Source organism: Schistocerca americana, chromosome 7 (assembly GCF_021461395.2).
Source record: "Schistocerca americana isolate TAMUIC-IGC-003095 chromosome 7, iqSchAmer2.1, whole genome shotgun sequence".
Classification (NCBI taxonomy): domain Eukaryota; kingdom Metazoa; phylum Arthropoda; class Insecta; order Orthoptera; family Acrididae; genus Schistocerca; species Schistocerca americana.
In genome coordinates this window covers 75,411,194-75,431,432 of record NC_060125.1, presented here as the reverse complement: position 1 = coordinate 75,431,432, position 20,239 = coordinate 75,411,194, and the positions used below count along the sequence as shown (strand labels likewise).

Sequence of the window (20,239 nt, the reverse complement as noted above, 5' to 3'; positions counted from 1 at the left end):
TACACTTCAGCGAAAAGTGTGCGCTCTGCAGCCGCTGGTTGTGGTTGCCTCCTCCTCGTGGGCCGCAGCCCGCGCCACTACTCGCGACGCGCGCGGCGCGTGACGTCATAGCGTGCGATCGATGCTATCCATTATCCTACAAACGGCGCCCAGATGGCAGCACACGCGCGCATGCGAGACCCCCCCCCTTTTCAATTATTGTTCCGGTGCCCAACGTGCAGGCGTGTGTCGCACGTGCGCAGCTCACACGCAGGCACGAACGCGTGGCGCGAGCACGGCACCGCCACTGTAATGACGCAAGAATGAGCCAACAGACAGATCAGGTGGGTTAGCAAATCGTTACGGTGTGACTCTTCTTTACACTTATTTATTTAACGTTAGTGATTATAAACATTTTAGAACAAACTTTTATATTTATTGCAATACTTTCTATGTATTTATATACCACTTTCAAATTCACATGTAATTAAACCCATTAATTGAAACTATCTACTCTATGGCTTTATTAATTAAATTATTATTAAATTAAAGTTTATTAAAATCTCTGTAAGTGTTATGTAATGGTTATCGGTAGAATAAGCACATTTAGACAATTTTTCACTTCTGGCAAACAAATCAGAAATGGAGAATCTAACACTGCGCCTTCCATGACACACTAAACCAAATTATCTTTTCCTACTTTTAGAATCACTGAAAGCACATGACATTTAAGAGAATTTGATTCGAAAACTTTAATAGTTAGTGCTGCAGTATTTAATGCATGAAACGTGACAGTTTTTTTTCATAATCAGTAATGGTGTGTTGAAATTTAACGCAACATATCAAATTTGCATGTTTTGTAATTACTCTTTGTATAACAATGACAAACAATTGAAAGTCAAGATACATATCTGCTCAAATTTTCTACAGTTTATGGAGACAGTTAACAATGGACACTGAATGAAAATTTGATGGGCGTGGTGGGTTGTAATCTGGATTGGAATGGAAGACATTGATTGAACAATGAAGGAATAGACAGTTCACAAAGACAAGAGACCGAGAATGAACACGTTGTAACGTTGTGTAAAGTAAGCGACTGTTTTCATCAGTATATTTTTCTTTCGTTAAACTAACGTTGCTGCAGAAAAAAATGTGAACGAATACATGGGAAAATAAACAACTATACTCTTAAAAAAATGTGAACGAATATATGGGAAAATAAACAACTATACTCTTAAATCAGAAATGTGGTAAACGTACGTTGCTTGCTGTTGTACAATTGAGGAAAATCTTTTTTTCCCTAGAGCTTTTTCATATTTTTCGTTATTCTGTACACAACCTTACAAGATTAGTGATGATTGTCTTGCTAACTCAGTCACGCTATTATAAACTACAAACAAAACATTGGTTTGTTAAATGAAAAATTCAGTGCTGCGTAGACGTGTTCGGTCGGAAGTTAGTTTCGATCACATAAACTATTTGAAACAGTTGTTCTTACGTATAACCTACACCCTTCGAGAGGTTCTGTTTGAGAACGACAAGAAAATATGATTTGATACATTTATATTAACATTAATTTACGTAAGGTAGACACGTTGAGCATAATTCGTACTTTGATACTTTGTGGAAGTTTCCTTGAGAACCAGCCACTCGGAATACTGAATTTTGAGCTGTCTGTACAACTAAACGTACAAATAGTGTGTTTCATTTACATGAATACAAAGGGAGGTTTGTGGGGGGAGACGCATTGAAACGAAGGTTTAGGAAGAGAATGAGGGTGGGTTGTTGAAGAGGTGTGTTGTTTGAAGCAGACCCATAAGGAACGCCAACAGCAGAGAACTGTCGTCGGCTGGAGGTTACCATACAGCAGCAAATTAACGTGTCTGCGATGAAGTTCACGCTGCAAACGGCCCAGCTGCACATCCAAAGATCCCCTCGATGCTGTGTGAATGAAAAATCAGGAACAAATGCTGAAAAAGGATCAAAAACACTTTTTTCAAACAGATAACTCCACTGATAATTAAGTATCTTCACAAGACGCAGGGAATTTTCTTCCCTCGAAGTTCAAACTCTTCACGCGAAGTTCTTTCACCATCCTTTAACTTTGGCACAACTGGTCACACTTTCTGCTCTTTTTTTATTCCTTTTTTTTGTTTGTATGTTAAAATCAACAGCACCATTCGTCACTTGTCTACCAGCGCTTCGGTTCGCTGTGTAAGTCGCTGTGTTAAGACCGGCGTGGTCTTCACAGTTTAATTCACATCACGTCTCTACATAGGAACATGTTCGCACTAGCAACAACTGCAGCCGGCTTCAGGCGGCCGAAACAGTACATAAACGGCAGCAGAGTACGATGAATAGTAATTTTCGATGTAAAGATTGAGCGCTTCATATTGCAACCCCTTCGGGATGAAGTATCTTTGAAAACATGACGGCAGTTTCCGTAACTACCGTGACGACCGCGTAACGTAACACGTGCTTTGTTACAATATACACCTGAGTTAATTCATTCGATTTCCTCTACAAATTAGAAATGGTAAGTGTCATTAAAAAAGAGCTAATACGCTTAAAATTTAAATATACTATAAAATTGACGAATTACTTCAGTTTAAATTTAAAATACACATTTTTCATAAAATGTATCTGCGAAATATTTAAACATTAAGTACGATAACTAGAATGGGTAATGCTTACAAAAAAATGTTCACCGTAAACAGCAGGTGACATAACATCATTCTCTAAAGATTAGGTAGTAACGGAACTACACATGCAAGAAGAACATTGATCTAACAAACGTTGCACAAAAGTCGCATCTACAAATTGAGCAGCGTGTGTATACAAGAATACAAGGTCTATCAAGCGTTTGACAAAGCTGTAACAAGAAAATGAGCCGGATCGAACAGAGTGACAAGAAGATATGCTTTTCAGTAGTGTGAAGAAACGAATGTGAGATGGAGCACATCAGTAGCGTATTGATTCGTACCTAACGCAATTTCACACGGAGGAAGGTGTTGGCTTCTGAAACATGTTTGATCTGACACAAATAAAGGTATTGGTTCGACGCTATAGTTCTTCCTGTAACTGCACGCTTGGAAAATCTTGGAAGTGAAAACGGATCATGTGGGAGAAGGCTTCATCGCGATTCATCCCATATTTGACTGGTTGTGAGGAGTAGGATTTCAGTTTTTAAAAAAAGCTTCTACATGACAATTCTGAAATCACTTTCAATACTCTTCTAGTTAATTTGGAATATGATATATGTGTTATCGGTTCAGCCACACTGAATAGAGCAAGAATTCAATAATTCCCTGACGAGAATCCCTTGCAATCATAGCAGTCGGCTTTTCTAATATTATCAAGAATACACTTGATTGGAAATGAGTGTCTCGCTTTGAAACTGTTTCTCGCCCATAAACCACTGGAATGAATCCACTTGGTGGATATTCTGGCTTTCCTAGTCGGTTTTCAGATAGTGAGATGTTCTGGGAGGAAAGGGAAGGTGGAATTAGAAACCATCTGTAATATATCTGGAACTTTTTGGATCATGTTTCATACACATAGCAGAAGACGAGGAAACAGAAGAGTCACCACCAACGACTGCTAGTATTGGAGCTGTTCATGGAGGAAATTCACTGTTAAATTGTCACAAGCATCACCTCTATGCGATTGTTAACTGAAGCTACCTGTGACTTCTCACATTCGATTGCCGGCAAAACGCTAAGACCTTCCCCTCTCCCACCCTCTCTCTGTCTCCTTTTATGTGATGACCTGAAATGGGGTCCACACGTTGCCTTGTGGGCAACGAAAGGGACAAATAAGCTTCGAAATTGTCGTGCACGCAGGCGAAGTCACGTCGTACAAAAGTTTTCGCCTGGTAATTACCCACACGACAACTTTTTATTTATTTTTTGTTCTTTTTTTATTGTTTGTTAACCGATCACGAGAAATCTTCACTACGTTGGGAAGCTACTGAAAACTAAACCCTGTGGGATGTGAGAAGCGGGTGGACAAGCTGACCGTGGTGAAAAGAGACAATAAGGCGAAAAGTATGTACAAACTGAATGACGTTTCTGTCAATATGAAGGAAATTCTGAAAACCGTTAGCAACACTTGTTTTCTGCAAATAAAGTTAAAACTGTGCAGAATGGCATAAAATGTTCAAAAGTTTGTGTAAGCTACAGAGAAGCACCAGAAATATATAATATGTACAAAAATTGATAGGGAACACTAATAATGAAGCACCAAGAACGAAGTGCTCCGACTGAAGACGGTGCAAGGCAGGGAGCAGATTTTCACCCCTACTGTTCAATCTTCATGTCGAAGAAGCAATGCCGGAAGTGAAATAATGGTCCAGGAATGGGATTAAAAATCAGTGGAAATAACATCGGTGATAGGACTGGCTGAGGACATTCGTATCCTCGGTGAAAGTGAAGAGAGTTACAGGACCTTTTGAATGGAATGAATAGTCTAATGACTACAAGAATAGTGATTGAGGGTAAATCGAAGGAAAGTGAAAAAAACTCAATGACTGTTAGCGAAAATGGGGCTACCGACAAGCTTAACATCAAAATATGAGACCAAGAAGCAGACGATGGAATTCTGCTCCCTCCGAAACAAAATAACACGTGATGGGCAAGGCAAGAACTGCATAAAAAGCAGACTGGCACAGCTGAAGAGGGTGTTTCTGACCAAGGAAGTCTACTAGTTTAAGATATCGGCTTTAATCTGAGGAATGAAGTTTCTGTGTACGTGGTACTACGTAAGGGTGTTGAAAATTAATTGGACTGATGAATTAAGAAATGAAGTCGCTGTCCACAGAATCGGGAAAGAAAGGAAGATATGGAAAACGCTGGCAAAGAGACGGGACAGGACGACAGGATTTGCATAAAGAAGTTAGGGAATAGCTTTTCATGGTACGAGAGAGCTATAAAGAGTAAAAAATTAGGGGAAGGCAGATTGGAGCATATTTAACGAATACTTTGAAGAGTTTGGATGAATGTGCTACTCCGCGATGAAGAGGCTGGCACGGGTCATATACGCGGCGGTCTTCAGCACTCATCTAACAAGTCAGGCAACTGACGACTCGTAAAAAAGGAGGTCGCGTAGATGGTAAACCTGTAGCGTCCAGTTGCAGGAAGAATTCGCCTCATGAGTTCGCTACCACCTCTATGTTCTCTACGTATTTTCTCCTTTCTCTGCATAAGTAATCCATATCCATAAAAAGTACTGATTTTGCTGTGCATCGAACTTTTTTGGGCCTGTACGTACATCGGGGAGGGACCAACCGATGTAGCTCGCGCTGTCGTGCTCGTACAGGTTCGTGACCCGTTTTCTCGTACGGTAATACGTGTGCCCAGCAGATCCGCCTGCAGTCGTCAAGAGAACCACCGCGGTCCGAGCATCATCACCAGAGACTTGGGTGCGCGGCGTCTCCTACAGGTTGGCAACAGCTCGCGGTAAACGGCTGACCGCGCTGTCTCGGCTTTACGAGAGCAGCCACAGAGCGTAGGCCAACTTGGCGAAGGGGGAGGGCAGCGACGAAGAGTTTCCCATTCCGACAGGGGTGTGCAATGTGAAGCGCCGGTCCTAGCCCTCCTCGGGGCCCATCATCATCATGAACTTCTTCTTGGCGATCTTGGAGTACTTGATGTCGATGGGCCGCGTCGTGTCGTACAGCGAAGGCGCCTGCAGGATGATCAGAGCCGTGCCCATGACGCACGCGATCGTGAAGATCCACAGGAACAGCCGGTCCAGCACCATCGCCACGTACTTCCAGTCCTCCTCCACCTGCGGGCACCGCGTCACACTGCGTCACTACATATACCCCAAACAAGTGGCACACAGCTGAGAATCGAAAAATAGCTAGTGGAAGAGGTAGAGGACAATAAAAACTGAACAATTTCTTCACTTAGAATGAAATTTTCACTCTACAGCGGAGTGTTCGCTGATATGAAACTTCCTGGCAGATTAAAACTGTGTGCCGGACCGAGACTCGAACTCGGGACCTTTGGCTTTCGCGGGCAAGTGCTCTGCCAAGTGAGCTACCCAAGCACGACTCACGCCCCGTCGTCACAGCTTTACTTCTGCCAGTACCTCGTCTCCTAGCTTCCAAACTTTACAGAAACTCTCCTGCAGGAAATCTCATTCTGGAAACATCCCCCAGGCTGTGGCTAAGCCATGTCTCCGCAATATCCTTTCTTTAAGGAGTGCTAGTTCTGCAAGGTTCGCAGGACAGCTTCTGTAAAGTTTGGAAGGTAGGAGACGAGGTACTGGCAGAAGTAAAGCTGTGAGGACGGGGCGTGAGTCGTGCTTGGGTAGCTCAGTTGGCAGAGCACTTACCCGCGAAAGGCAAAGGTCCCGAGTTCGATTCTCGGTCCGGCACACAGTTTTACTCTGCCAAGAAGTTTCAATCTCTTCACTTGTTGGGTAAGATCGAAGTGAGCAGCATATGACAAACATTCACATTGGATAAAACGCTTTGTTACCGTCAAGACCATTACGGTAATATTTCATTCTAACGCCACCACTAGCCTTGGTAATAGCCTCAGTTCAAAAAATGGGACTTAACTGCTATGGTCATCAGTCCCTGAACTTACACACTACTTAACCTAAATTAGCCTGAGGACATGCCCAAGGGGGGACTCGAACCTCCGGCGGGACCAGCGGCACAGTCCCTGGCTGCAGCGCCTGAGACCGCTCGGTTAATCCCGCGCGGCAGCCTCAGTTCGGTCAGAAAAAGAGTCCATAAGTTTCTCCATGTATGCCATGTTTTGATGAGCGGAACGGGCAATGCTACCAAACTGCTGGGATGTTGATTGCCATAATTCACCTGTTGAAGAACGCCATGTGTCTATCGCTATCTATCGCTTGCGCATTTGTCCCGCATATGGCGCGGGATTGGCGTGGTTAAATCGGATTTGGTAAGTTAATGTGAAGGGGTGGGCGGATGCTCTTCCTGCCGCCACCCCATACCCCCCGGAACGGAATCAGAGTACCCCAGTGCGGATGTGTTTCAAATGTCTGTGAGTCGTGTAACTGAGGCGGGAAATGGGGAACATCCCGGTATTCACCTAGAGGGATGTGGTAAATCTCCCAAAAACCACATCTAGGCTGGCAGGCACATCGGCCCTCGTCGATAATCCGGTGGGCGGATTCGATCCTGGGCGGGTTGAAGAATGCCATGTGTAGACGAGAGCAACTATCAGATTCTTCTTAGACTTCCGCAAAGCGTTTGACGCTATCGAATTCGACATTTAACTTCGAAAATAAGCGGCCTAAATTTCTCACAAAATGGAGTGCAATGGTTTCGCTCATGCTTGACATCTCACCCGCTCTGTGGCATTTCGGGCAACATAAAGACACAATGGAGGCAGGTAATATTAGGGGCCACAGAGTTTGGGTGCATTTCATTGCACGTAAGTGATGTGTGAATAGTTTTGTCCTTCTGCAAATACCACATGTAGGCTGATGATCTCCTGCTATAGCTACGTGTAAAACCAATAAACTTGAAGACAGCTGTCGAGAATCTCAGTACCGAGCTGCGTACACTAAGCAAATAGTAAATTTCAACCAATCCAGAACCGACGCTCATGAGCCCGAAGTGTCGGGAATCCCTATCACCTTTAAATGGGACAAATAACGGTTTAGGAGTAATAGTAGATGGAAATCTAAATTGGATTTGGTACGTAACTGTTATGTGGAAGAAGGCATCATCATCTCTCGATGCTCTACACAAATGTAAAAACATTATTCCCGCTTGACATGAAAAAGGAACTTGTACAATCACTTACACTTCCAGGTATTGATTACAGCAACGTTCTCCTGCAAGCACTTTCTCCGGAAAGCTCACGGCGCCTGCAAATGTTTATGAATGCCTGTGTTCATTATATTCTGATCTTTGATCGTATTTCACCATCACCTGTCTTAGCTGCATGCAGGCCAGTCTAGAGATTTCCGCTCAGTCTATCTTCTCTTCTGTCTTATCAAGGAACACTGTCCCTCACATCACACCACGGTATTAATGCTCTTATCTGAACAACATGCCAGATATACCCGTTCCCATCGTAGCAAAATCCTTTCCATCCCACTCCATAGTTCAGAAATTTTCTCAGAGTCCTTCTCAGTACCAGGAATCCGAGTCTGGAATAACTTCCTGCAGTGTAGTAGAGAACTGAATAACATCTCCAGCTTCAGAAAACAGTTAATGATGTAACTGTTACTCTTTATGCACTCGTTACCCTTGTACATCCTTCTGTTCAACAAGATCTTCCTTTTTTACAGTATTCTTAGCTGGTTCCGTTTCCTTAAATCTCCTTTCTACCAAACTCCCTACCTCGGTGAATAACTACTATACAGAACTACAAATTCTTTTTATATCTACTACTATCATTATCGTTATTGTTGTCATTACTGCTATTATTATTAGTGCTATTGTCGCTATTAGTGGCAGAAACGGCAGTAGTACAAGTACTGCCATTATTAATTTTATTAGTTCGTGGTCATTATTATTTACTCACATTGCCACTTTAGATACTCAAATAATTTTAATATTATTTGTCATACTAAAACTATTATTTCTAGAAAACTATGATGCGTAAAAGGCACTGTATGTGTGAAACCCTAGACTGATGGAAGAGAGGACCTGGTGGTCCTAATGAGATCGGGTAAAATGAAATGTAAATGCCGTGTGGCTAGAGCCTCCCGTCGGGTAGACCGTTCGTCTGGTGCAACTTCGGCAACTTGCATGTCGATGGGGATGAAATGATGATTATAACACAACACCCAGTACCTGAGCGGATAAAATCTCCGATCCAGTCGGTTATCGAACCCGGGCCGTTAGGTATGATATTCCGTCGCGCTGACAACTCAGCTACCAGGCGCAGACATGAGATCGAGTTGAATAAATGAATAAATACACCAAATACAGCACTCTGCAAAAACTTGAGGGCGAGCTGGATACAGCAACACAACACATTAACCACACTACTGGCCATTAAAATTGCTACACCAAGAAGAAATATAGATATTAAACGGGTATTCATTGGACAAATATATTATACTAGAACTGACATGTGATTACATTTTCACACAGTTTTTGTGCATAGATCCTGAGAAATTAGTACCAAGAACAACCACCTCTGGCCGTAATAACGGCCTTGATAAACCTGGGCATTGAGTCAAACAGCGCTTGGATGGCGTGTACAGGTACAGCTGTCCATGCAGCCTCAACACGATACCACAGTTCAGCAAGAGTAGTGACTGGCGTATTGTTACGAGCCAGTTGCTCGGCCACCATTGACCAGACTTTTCAATTGGTAAGAGATTTGGAGAATGTGCCCGCCAGGGCAGCATTCGAACATTTTCTGTATCCAGAAAGGCCCGTACAGGACCTGCATCATGCGGTCGTGCATTATCCTGCTGAAATGTAAGGTTTCACAGGGTCTAAGGAACGCTGGAGCCACGGGTCGTAACATATCTGAAATGTAACGTGCACTCTTCAAAGTGCCGTCAATGCGAACAAGAGGTGACCGAGACGTGTAACCAATGGCTCCCCATACCGTCACGCCGGGTGATACGACAGTATGGCGATGACGAATACACGCTTCCAATGCGCGTTCACCGCGATGTCGCCAAACACGGATGCGACCATCATGATGCTGTAAACAGAACCTGGATTCATCCGAAAACATGACGTTTTTCCATTCGTGCACCCAGGTTCGTCGTTGAGTACACCATCGCGGGCGCTCCTGTCTGTGATGCAGCGTCAACGGTAACCGCAGCCATGATCTCCGAGCCGATAGTCCAGGCTGCTCCAAACGTCGTTGAACTGTTCGTGCAGATGGTTGTTGTCTTGCAAACGTCCACATCTGTTGACTCAGGAATCGTCTCGACTGCTAGTCATACGAAGCCGTTGGGATCCAGCACGGCGTTCCGTGTTACCCTCCTGAACTCACCGATTCCATATTCTGTTAACAGTCATTGGATCTCGACTAACGCGAGCAACAGTATCGCGATACGATAAATCGCAATCGCGATAGGCTACAATCCAACCATTATCAAAGTCGAAACGTGATGGTACGCATTTCTCTTCCTTACACGAGGCATCACAACAACGTTTCACCAGGCAACACTGGTCAACTGCTGTTTGTGTATGGGAAATCGGTTGGAAGCTTTCCTCCTGTCAGCACATTGTATGTGTCGCCACCGTTGCCAAGGTTATGTGAATGCTCTGAAAAGCTAATCATTTGCATATGACAGCATCTTCTCCCTGTCGGTTAAATTTCGCGTCTGCAGCACGTCATTTTCGAGGTGTAGCAATTTTAATGGTCAGTAGTGTGTATAGGCTGTCCCATTTATCTTGACCACCCTACATAACTGTTCGTCCAGATGCAAATTACAAAATGTTTCATGCAAATGTTCTTCAGCCGTCAGGGGAACATCAATCAGCATGACTGCCTTCGTTTAGCTTTGTTTTTACAAAGATGTGAACAGAGGTATGACTTATTTTAATGGCACCCTGTATTTTTTTCGGTAATTCATTTCCTCTCCTAAAGACCTCTTCAAAATTGTATCACAGTTTACCATTCACTGAAACACAACGTTGTTAGTTACGTAACACAACAGTAGCTTTGTGCCTGGGATCACAAAATGATTCACTTGCTGGAGTTGCCGGAAAACAGATGAAAACCAAATAAAAACATAACACAAAATTGACTTTGACTCTCCTGTACCATTACCCTGGAGGAGAACATTTAAAGGTGCTCAAAGTGGTGGCCCTGGACACCGATACACTGGTGCACTCGTTGAATGAAAGAATTATTTACTGCTTCCAGTGTTGGCTGCTGATGAGAATTACAAGCAAACACGAAACGTTCCTGCATGTCGTCTGGAGTTGTTGGAATATCACGTTGGACAACGTACTTAATTCATCCCCAAAGAAAAAAAACCAGAGGATTTAAATCTGGAGACCTAGCAGGCCAAGTAACTGTTCTTCCTCGACCAATCCATCTGGCATTATACCTTCGGCTCAGAACACGACGTGCACGGAAGGGATTATGTGCTGGACATCCATCGTCTTTATACCACAAAGGCATTCTGGTTCTTAGCGGCACTTCATCCAGAAGAGGATAAAGAATTCGTCTGAGGAAGTTGGCGTATGCTGTGCCGTTTCGACTACAATTGATGAAATAGGGGCCAATAATTGTAGTACCGCCGGCCGGAGTAGCCGAGCGGTTCCAGGCGCTACAGTCTGGTAACGCGCGACCGCTACGGTCGCAGGTTCGAATCCTGCCTCGGGCATTTATCTGTGTGAAGTCCTTAGGTTAGTTAGGTTTAAGTAGTTCTAAATTCTAGGGGACTGATGACCACAGCAATTAAGTCCCATAGTTCTCAGAGCCATTTGAGCCAAATTGTGGTACCAAGCATCCCACACCAGACGATAAACTCCATTGACGCTGATGTTCCACCTGTCTAAGCCATCGTGGGTTGTCGCTGGATCAATAATGCATATTCCTTGTATTTACCTATCCTTTCTTTGAGAAGTAACATTCATCGGTAAATAGAACATTGGAGATGAAGTTCGGGTTGGCGAGGATTTGCTGCTGTGCCCACTGACAGAACTGTACACGATTCCTATGAAAGTCTTGATGTAGGTGTACATGGTAAGGATGGAACTGATGACGTGTAAGAATACGATGTACTGTGGTTTTAGGAATGCCAGTCTCGTTTTCAAGCTGGCGTGTGCTCACACGTGGATTCATGGCAACGGAAGGGAGAACAGTTACTTCGGCAGGCTCGTCTGTGCGAGTGCTACGACGATTGCGTTGTCGTGGGTTGACACTTCTCGTTTCCCGAAGCGTCACAACACGACGAGAAAACATCCGTCGGGAAGGTGGGTTCTTGTCAGTATACTGCTCTCTGTACAGTTCTGCTGCCTGCGTAACATTTCGGCTACCTTCAACAACAACAACAAAAGAAACGTTATGTCGATGCAGTTGTGTTTCAGTGAATAGTACACTGTGATACATTTTTGAATAGGTCTTTAGGAGAGGAAATGAATTACCGAATAAAAAATACAGCTTGCCATTTAAAATATCATACGGATGTTAATACCTTTGTAAAAAAACAAAGCTACAACTAAGGCAATCATGCTGATTGATGTCCCCCTGACAGCTAAAGAACATTTGCTTGAAACATTTTGTAAATTGCATCTGGACAAACAGTTATTTAGGGTGGTCAAGGTAAATGGGACACCCTATATCTAGGGTGGTCCATTGCTCAGTTGTTTTTCCATATCGTGTCCTCAAGGTCCGACTGCCTCAGACTTTTACTGTCTTTGATGCAGAATTGTTTGCAATCTTTCGGGCACTGGAGCACATGAGACACTCTTGCTCTCCTAAATTTCTTGTCTGTTCTTATTCACTCAGTGCCCTTCACTCGTTGCAACGTTTGTATCCGGCAGACAAAATTGTCAAGACCATCCAGGATGGCCTCCTCCGACTACAGCGACTGGGGAAGGTTGTAGCTTTCTGCTGCGTTCCGGGGCATGTTGGCATTGCTGGGAAAGAAAGGGCAGATCTCGCAGCCAAGGAGGCGTGTCTTGCCCCACAAATGTGCTATCCCCTTGCACGCACTCACCTCGCTGTTGAGCTCACGGGTCATGCGTCGGTGGGAGGATGAGTGGCTGCAAGTGACTGACAATAAGCTCCGTATAGTCAAGCCCACAACGCGTGTGTTTTGTACTTCCTTTCAGCCCCATCGACGGAACGAGGTTCTCCTCACTCGGCTTCGAATAGGCCACAGCCCTATGACGCATGGCTTCCTGCTCCGGCGAGAGGACCCTCCAATGTGTGGTGCTTGCGGCGTCCAGGTCACTGTGCGCCACGTTTTACTGGATTGCGTTTTATTTTCTGACCAGCGGGTCGCGGCTGACTTGCCAGCGGACCTGCCATCTCTTTTAGGCAACACTCGGACGAATGTGGTTAAAGTTTTAAAGTTCGGTGCCCTGTCAAATGTTTTTACAAAGATTTTTGGGAGCGGATTTTAATTTGCTCACTGTGTGACAAGCTTGCCCATATTTTATGTAAGTGGCCACCCAATAACAATTTCCTGTGACATTCTTGTTGCTATGTTTTCCCTTTCCTTAGGTTTTACTTTCTTATGTAGCATTTCCCTTCTTTTCCTGCTTTCTTTGAGTGTGTGCTTTAGTTTTCTTAGGTCTGTCCACATTCGTTCCTTTTAATGTATGTCAGGGCGCTGATGACCTCGATGTTGAGCGCCCATAAGCCCCAACACACCACCACCACCACCACATTTGTGACTATTACAGCGCCATCTATCACAAAGCGAAAAAAGTAGTCCAACTAAAGCATTCATATTTCTTTAAGTACTACACAAATATGTAATAAAAATGAGGGTTCCTATTAAAAAAACGCAGTTTATATCCGTTTGACCTATGGCAGCACCATCTAGCGGGCCAAACATAGCACTATCTAGTTTCCCCCTTCAAACTAGACAGGTTTCGTTCTTTGTAAGTGTTTCGTTTGACGCTTATTTCGTGAGATATTTGGCCAGATCATGATCAATGGACGACACACCGCTGAAGACCAGGTGAGAAGGAATTAAACTATCATAGAGGTTGAATGGGGACGATCCGTGAATCTGTTGGTAAAACGCAAGGAGACACTGGTAGATTATGATTCAGGAAGGAATGAGCTCCGTGCTGAAGGTGGCAACAGAAAAGTCGGTAAAGAAACAATTATCTAAGTTTAAGGGAAGTTTGGCAGACCGAGTTTTTTAATAAAGTCACAGGGACTGTAACTGAGAAAATAACTTTATCGTAAGCTGGCAGAAATTCATTACCAACAGGGTGATGTAAAATAGACTTTTTGCAGATGTGTATTGAAAGAGAAACTATCTGATATTCAGCAGAGATTACACAGATCGTGAGAGAACTTGCAGTTTTGGAAACGTACTGTGAAACGAGAGAATTTGAAAGGACTCGAATTCAGGTCCTGTGATGAGGTGGAACACGCTTCTAAACTGCTCGCACGAGCGAAAAGACAATCGGTGCCTGAAGTTTAGTGAAGGATAATAGCTAACGAAGGGCATACGAAATTCAGGACTATCGCGCCGACTTCATACGTTTCTCAAAACGATTCGCACACAAGTATTGGTATAGTAACATGCAGTCCATTTGAGCCCCAAAATGTGTTAGAAGTCTAGCCTGTAGAGTGAAAGTGAGTAATGGTATAGCACGTTGTAAGCACATGCCAAACAAGCTGAGGTGCGAGGATTTTTTTTTTTTTTAACGTTAGGCGATATTTGTTCATAAGTATTTAGGGCTTGGTCGTGTATACGTCTTGCCGTTCCAGAGAGGGACGTCCAGAGTGGATGATTATCAGCTTAGTCCGAAAAATCAGAAACGATAACCAGCAATCGATTTAGAAATTAGACGTGAATTGTGTCAGACGTTCGTGAAGAACCAGAAGCAATATCGAGATAAAACTTATAAACTGATTCGAAGCATGAAGGCTGAAAATAGGGACAGTTAGCAAGTGATCAAGTTAACGCAATTAGATGGAAATTTCTATTTATTACAGATTGGAAGAAGCGATCTGTGTTTGCTTTGAAGAATATTTTGATAGCCAATATCACATTCAGTACTATTTATTGTGGCTAGCCAATTTCGGCAGTTAAGGCTGTCATCTTCATATCTGTAAATTGATGCAGTTACACAGGGTACACGTACAATCATTACTTATGTTTGGCTTCAAAATGAGGAAATGGAGTTTCTACATTTTCATACCTTTGAAAACTTCTTCTCATACGTTCTGTTCCATTATGACTATACCACACATGTTATGTTGACTTTATAGTGCATATTCGATACAGGTTTTTTAAAAATAAACACAGGTCTGTCACAAAAACAGTACAGTTACAAAATACCTGGTGTAACTAGGGATGTACACACACATAACAGTGCATATTTGTGCAAAAGTTTACATTTACAAGATGAATTAAACACATCGGGGATCCACATTCTCACAATTCAACTGACTGATAGTAACGCACAGACAAGGCACGCAAGAAACTGTGGCCGCTAGATGGCTCTTATATAGGTATCTGTAAACCATGTCGTACATTTGTTTCCATTTTACTTAAAACTAAAAATTTCTATGAGAGTTTTTAACATATGAAAACAATACTTATTTTTATGGAATAAGTTTATAAACTTCTACAAAACATTCTTATTTACAATATGCATTACAGACAGGCTTTTATTTTTCAGAGTTCTATTTTTTATTGTTTTTTGGATAGTATTATATTACTATATACATGCAATCGGTACATATCTCAGATTTTTTCCACTTGCTACCTAATATCCCTACAAGACACGTAAAACATGACGTTATTCTTGAATGGTGGAAGCGATCTGAGAGTGTGGGGGATGGAAATAAGTGCGTATAAATAACTTGCATATAACTTGAGCACTGTAAGCTGAAAACTGCTATGTCTAGGCCCAGCGAAAATGGAAGGGGGGTCTAGATCCAAACACAGCAATTTGCAGTGCTCAAGTTTTTTGTATGGACTTATTCCCATCCGCAACACCCCCTAGACCGCTTCCATCTTTGTTTTACGTGTGTTGTGGGGATATCGGGTAGCAAGTGGAAACACAGCGGAAGTACTTACCTACTGCATATATACAGCAATATAATGAAATAAACACTAAAATCCCATGTATAATGCACATTGTAAGTAAGAACTTTTTGTAGAGGTGTATAAACACTCACTGCATAAAAATCAGTATCGTTTTCTAATGTTAAAAAGCTACTCTCAAAGAAATTTTTAATTTTAAATGAAGTGGAAACAAATGTTCGATGTGGTTTCCAGATACCTATGTAAGAGCCATCTAGCGGCTGCAGTGATCTGTACGCCTTATCTGTGCTTTACAGTCAGTCAGTTGAACTATGTACTTCAGAGAATGTGGACCAATGATGGTTATAATTCCTCATGTAAACGTCAACATTTGCACTAATGCGCACTGTTGCGAAATTCATCATCTAATAAGCATCAGTGGAATGTTACGTGTGCCTAGACAACCCTAGTTACACTAGGCACTTTTTAACTTTATTGTTTTTATATGTGACAAACCTGCTTTTATTTTTAACAATCCTGTGTGGGATGTGATACATATTATCCACTGTAACGTCAACAAAGCTTATGTGATATAGTCATAACGGAAAACGACGTATAAAAATAAGTTTTTGGGGATATGAAAATGTAGAAATTCAATTTCCATATTTGTGGTATCATGTTTAAATAACGATTTTATATGTACCGTATGTAAATGCATCAACTTACATATCAGAAGATGTCAGCCTTAACTGTTGAAACTGGTCGTCAAACTAAGTAGTATTGAATGCAGTCTTGGCTATTAAAAGTATCTTTGGCGCTATTAATCGAGCAAGAGGCATGAAGGACGATTCAAGGTTTGCTGTTAAACTGGAAGGTAAGCGGTTGTGAGCTGTCCAAGGTACCGAATTAATAGCAAAATGTCCGTGTATTGCAGCCAAAATTAATGCCTTTGAGACAACGTCTGTATTGCTACTAGGTCAGAAGCGTGTTTACTGTGAGTTTGTCGACTGCCAGATTGGTTTGCGAGGGGTGGGGGAAAGCGATGTCGGTCACCACATAGACGGTATCGGGGTGAGTAACTGTTCAGAGGGAAAAATCCCTGCTGCCTCCTGCAGTGCAGTCACCCAAACATGTACTTCATGGATTAAAAAGTGGAAATCTCGTACGGAGGTAAAAACATTTTAATGTTGTTACTAATCTAAACTGATATCAGTTTTGTTTTTACATGTTTAATGAAGATCGTAATTTCAACTACTACAAACATGGCCCAACGAGGGAAAAATGTTGTGGAAGGAAAAATCCAGTGCATGAGACTTACGGGGAGAACAGGAAGAAGGTAGGTACGAGTAGATCAGATCACGAAAATCGCCAGCCTCTTTCTTCTGCAGTCCAAAAGAGTAGTTAGTAACTGTATGGTATGGCGACATTGGTTCATGGGTCATTACACTCATCAACGAGTACATTGACACGTATTTCTTCTGCTGCTGATAGTTACAAGCAAAGGAAATAGAACGAAATAGAGGGAAGTACTGCCCTGCAATACAGCAGACAGCAGTTGATATCTCACACAGTAAAAACCCAGCAAGTGCTAGTAGGAGTCGAACTCCGATGCTTCCGTACAAACTTACGTGTATTCCTCTTCTTCTTTTGCTGGTGCCTTGTCCATCTGTTTCGCAGGGTCAGCATGGTTAGGCCGGATTTGGCAAGGTTAATTTTAAGGGGTGTCCGGATTCACTTACTGCCACCACTCTATACACCCACGACGGAATTAGTGAATCCCATCTGTCTGCGTCTAGTGTAATCCATGGAATATTGCGAAAGTGTTCAGATGTTTGCGAGTCGTGTAACTGAGGCGTAACTTGGGAACCAGCCCGGTTTTCACCTAGCAGGATGTGGAAAACCGCCTAAAAACCACATCCAGGCTGGGCGGCACACCAGCTGACGTCGGTAATCCGCTGGGCGGATTCGATCCGGGGCCGGCACACCTACCCAAGTCCAGGAAGCAATGCATTAGTGCTCTCGGTTAACCTGGCGGGTGTAAAGACTTACGTAACAGTTAACCCACACCGAGAATCTAACATCTCGACGATTTTTCCTTGTTGGCGATATCGAAACTGACAAAATATCTGTATGGGGAATTCCAGGGTTTTCTACTGTATATTAATTTTTTGTTTTAAGTTTGAATTTTTTGTGTCATTTTGCACTCGTCACAGTATTTTTTTTAAATATTAAGTAATTTTGCAGTTATATTAACACCCTTCGCCATCTGGCAGTTGCAGGTGCTTTGACTTCGTCAGCTCTCAGTTTTTTGCGATTACTGATAGGATTTGACTGAAGTCTCCAGAGAAGAAACTGGCGGAGCCGCCCACAGTGCTATTGTTTTTATCCAGATGTCAAATTGTTGTATGCAACAATTTAAAGGATATTTTATGGGACATTGGAACCTCATTCTAAACAATGGAAGTGCAATCGTTACGAGTATTGCTTTGCTCTGAAACATAACAGATGCTGCACGTATCACATACGTAGACTCTCAAGGAATGTATGTATGTGGAATGATGATGAGCCACGTGGTAAGTCGGGTAGCCTTATGCCTGTCATCGCTATCTGGCAAAGGAAACGTTTTCACAGGGGCAGAGGACTGCACTTCATCGTATCCCAGCCAATCAGTACGAAATATTTGTAAAGTATGTAATCAAAGATTTCTCGTGGATCACTCTGTCTCTTACTAAAAATCAGATCAAACTTCTTATAGTCGTTCCTGATAAGTTCGACAGATTAAAAATGCAGTGTAAGCCTGTCATCTCTCTCTCTCTCTCTCTCTCTCTCTCTCACACACACACACACACACACACACACACAAAACACAAGTGTGAAAAAATTAAAAAATAAATATTTTGTGATTTTATTCCTTTACTTTAACTACGAAACTTTGCTTCGTGTCAAATATCGTGATTCAGGACCGAGGGGAAATACTCTATAAGTTTTGATGTGACCCTGCGAGTATCTTTTTATTGCATTTACTTATAAGCTTGAATCTCTTAAATCTCAAAAATACCGTAGACCTTAGTATGTGACATAAATTTCAACTTGATAGTCTAACTACTCCTGTGAAAAAGGTGTCTTTACAGAGGGACAGACAGATAGACAGATGAGCAATAAAATGATCGAATAAAGCATTGATGCCCACCTTTTTATCTCAGCTGGACCATATTAGGACGAAAATTTTTAGGCTGCACCTAAAATACCTAACACTAATTGCTGCGAAAAAAAGAACAGCATCGTGCGGATGGAGTTTCAAATTCAAAATATAACAAAAAACGGAATTTTATAGACCTTTTTTTCGATCATGTGACATACGCGACCTTCTTGGGCCGAACTGAGACTTGCTTAGGGTCGCGGGCCGTGGGTTGGATACCCTGCTATTAGGCTTACTGTTTTTACTGGGGTAAAATAGTGCAGTGTTCTAATACTGTCAAAAAAGTAGTGTTGGCTGTAGCGAAATACTAACGACTGCCGTTCGATGCTTTCAGACCGATTCTACATCAGGGAATTGATAGATGTACTTACAGTTACCACATTCTACAGAAAAGGGAAGATAAGAAAATTGATAAGGGCTGCACACACAGGTATGGAGGAGACTACGCGTATGATGCCACTCATCACTGATATACTGAATACATCTTTCGCCAAGAGACTTGCGACAATGACAGGTGAGCACATCCCTAATGAAGACGCCAAGCTGTGAGTATCCACTGCCTAAAGAGTTTCTATGTCCCAGGATGCACTGTCGAAATGTCCAACAATGAAGGATTCTTCAGATACTACGAATGAAGATGTATTACTTTCCATTAGCATCCGACGAACATTTGTAGTGCACCACTGAACAGCATTCAGGGACCCACATGGATTGAATAATGCAAAATAAATCTCACACGCCAGCTAATCGTTTTTGAGACGTGTTGGGAAATTGTGCAGTTTCATTCTGTGACAAAACACAATAGTTAATAACAGATTTCCGATTCAATTAATACGATTCCCTTTAGCCACATTTCCTTCTTGTAACCTGTTCCCAGTTCTACAATTTTGCTCTCTGTTGCCTTACCTTCGACAGATTTGCGCCCAGCAATAATTAAAAGAGCTCATAGGACAAGAGGGTTGCCACATAACTTTCCACTCACTGCCATACCGCCAATGTGACCACAACAATACTCAAACATGGTATGAGGAAGAGAGAAGCAGCAAGAACATTGCTTGAAAAATATGAAATGAAAAGCTGTGTCAATGGAGCCACTGAAGCTGAAGGAAAAAGAAATTTGACACTGCCCTAAGAGGTGATGTGTGTCCAAGAGATGGACAGTGATAAGGCAATGGAGAGATTAATTTTAGAAGAGGCAGGAGAACGTGAAGGAATGTCTTCGTAAAGGGCTACAAATATAAGGTACACTTAAAACCACGCTAGCTGTTTAGATTTACGTTTTACTCTATTCTGATAGCGAAGAAGTAGGTAGGATAATAACGGAAAATTGAGGATAGTTTGGGAAATATTAATGCAGGTCAGAACTTGACCGTCGCTTCTTTTGTAACCGTGGTGGTACATAAACAAAGCATGTGATTAGTTTTC

General features: G+C 42.5%; 1 protein-coding gene across 1 annotated transcript in view; it reads right to left on the bottom strand.

Moving 5' to 3' along the window:
- Nucleotides 1–530: 530 nt before the first annotated feature.
- Nucleotides 531–20,239, bottom strand: part of LOC124622486 (acetylcholine receptor subunit alpha-like 1) — a 957,741-nt gene continuing 938,032 nt past the window's right edge. Inside the window, exon 9 of the mRNA XM_047148196.1 lies at nucleotides 531–5,766. Coding sequence (XP_047004152.1) covers nucleotides 5,566–5,766 — 201 coding nt within the window. The 3' untranslated portion in view covers nucleotides 531–5,565. The remainder of the gene's footprint in view (nucleotides 5,767–20,239) is intronic.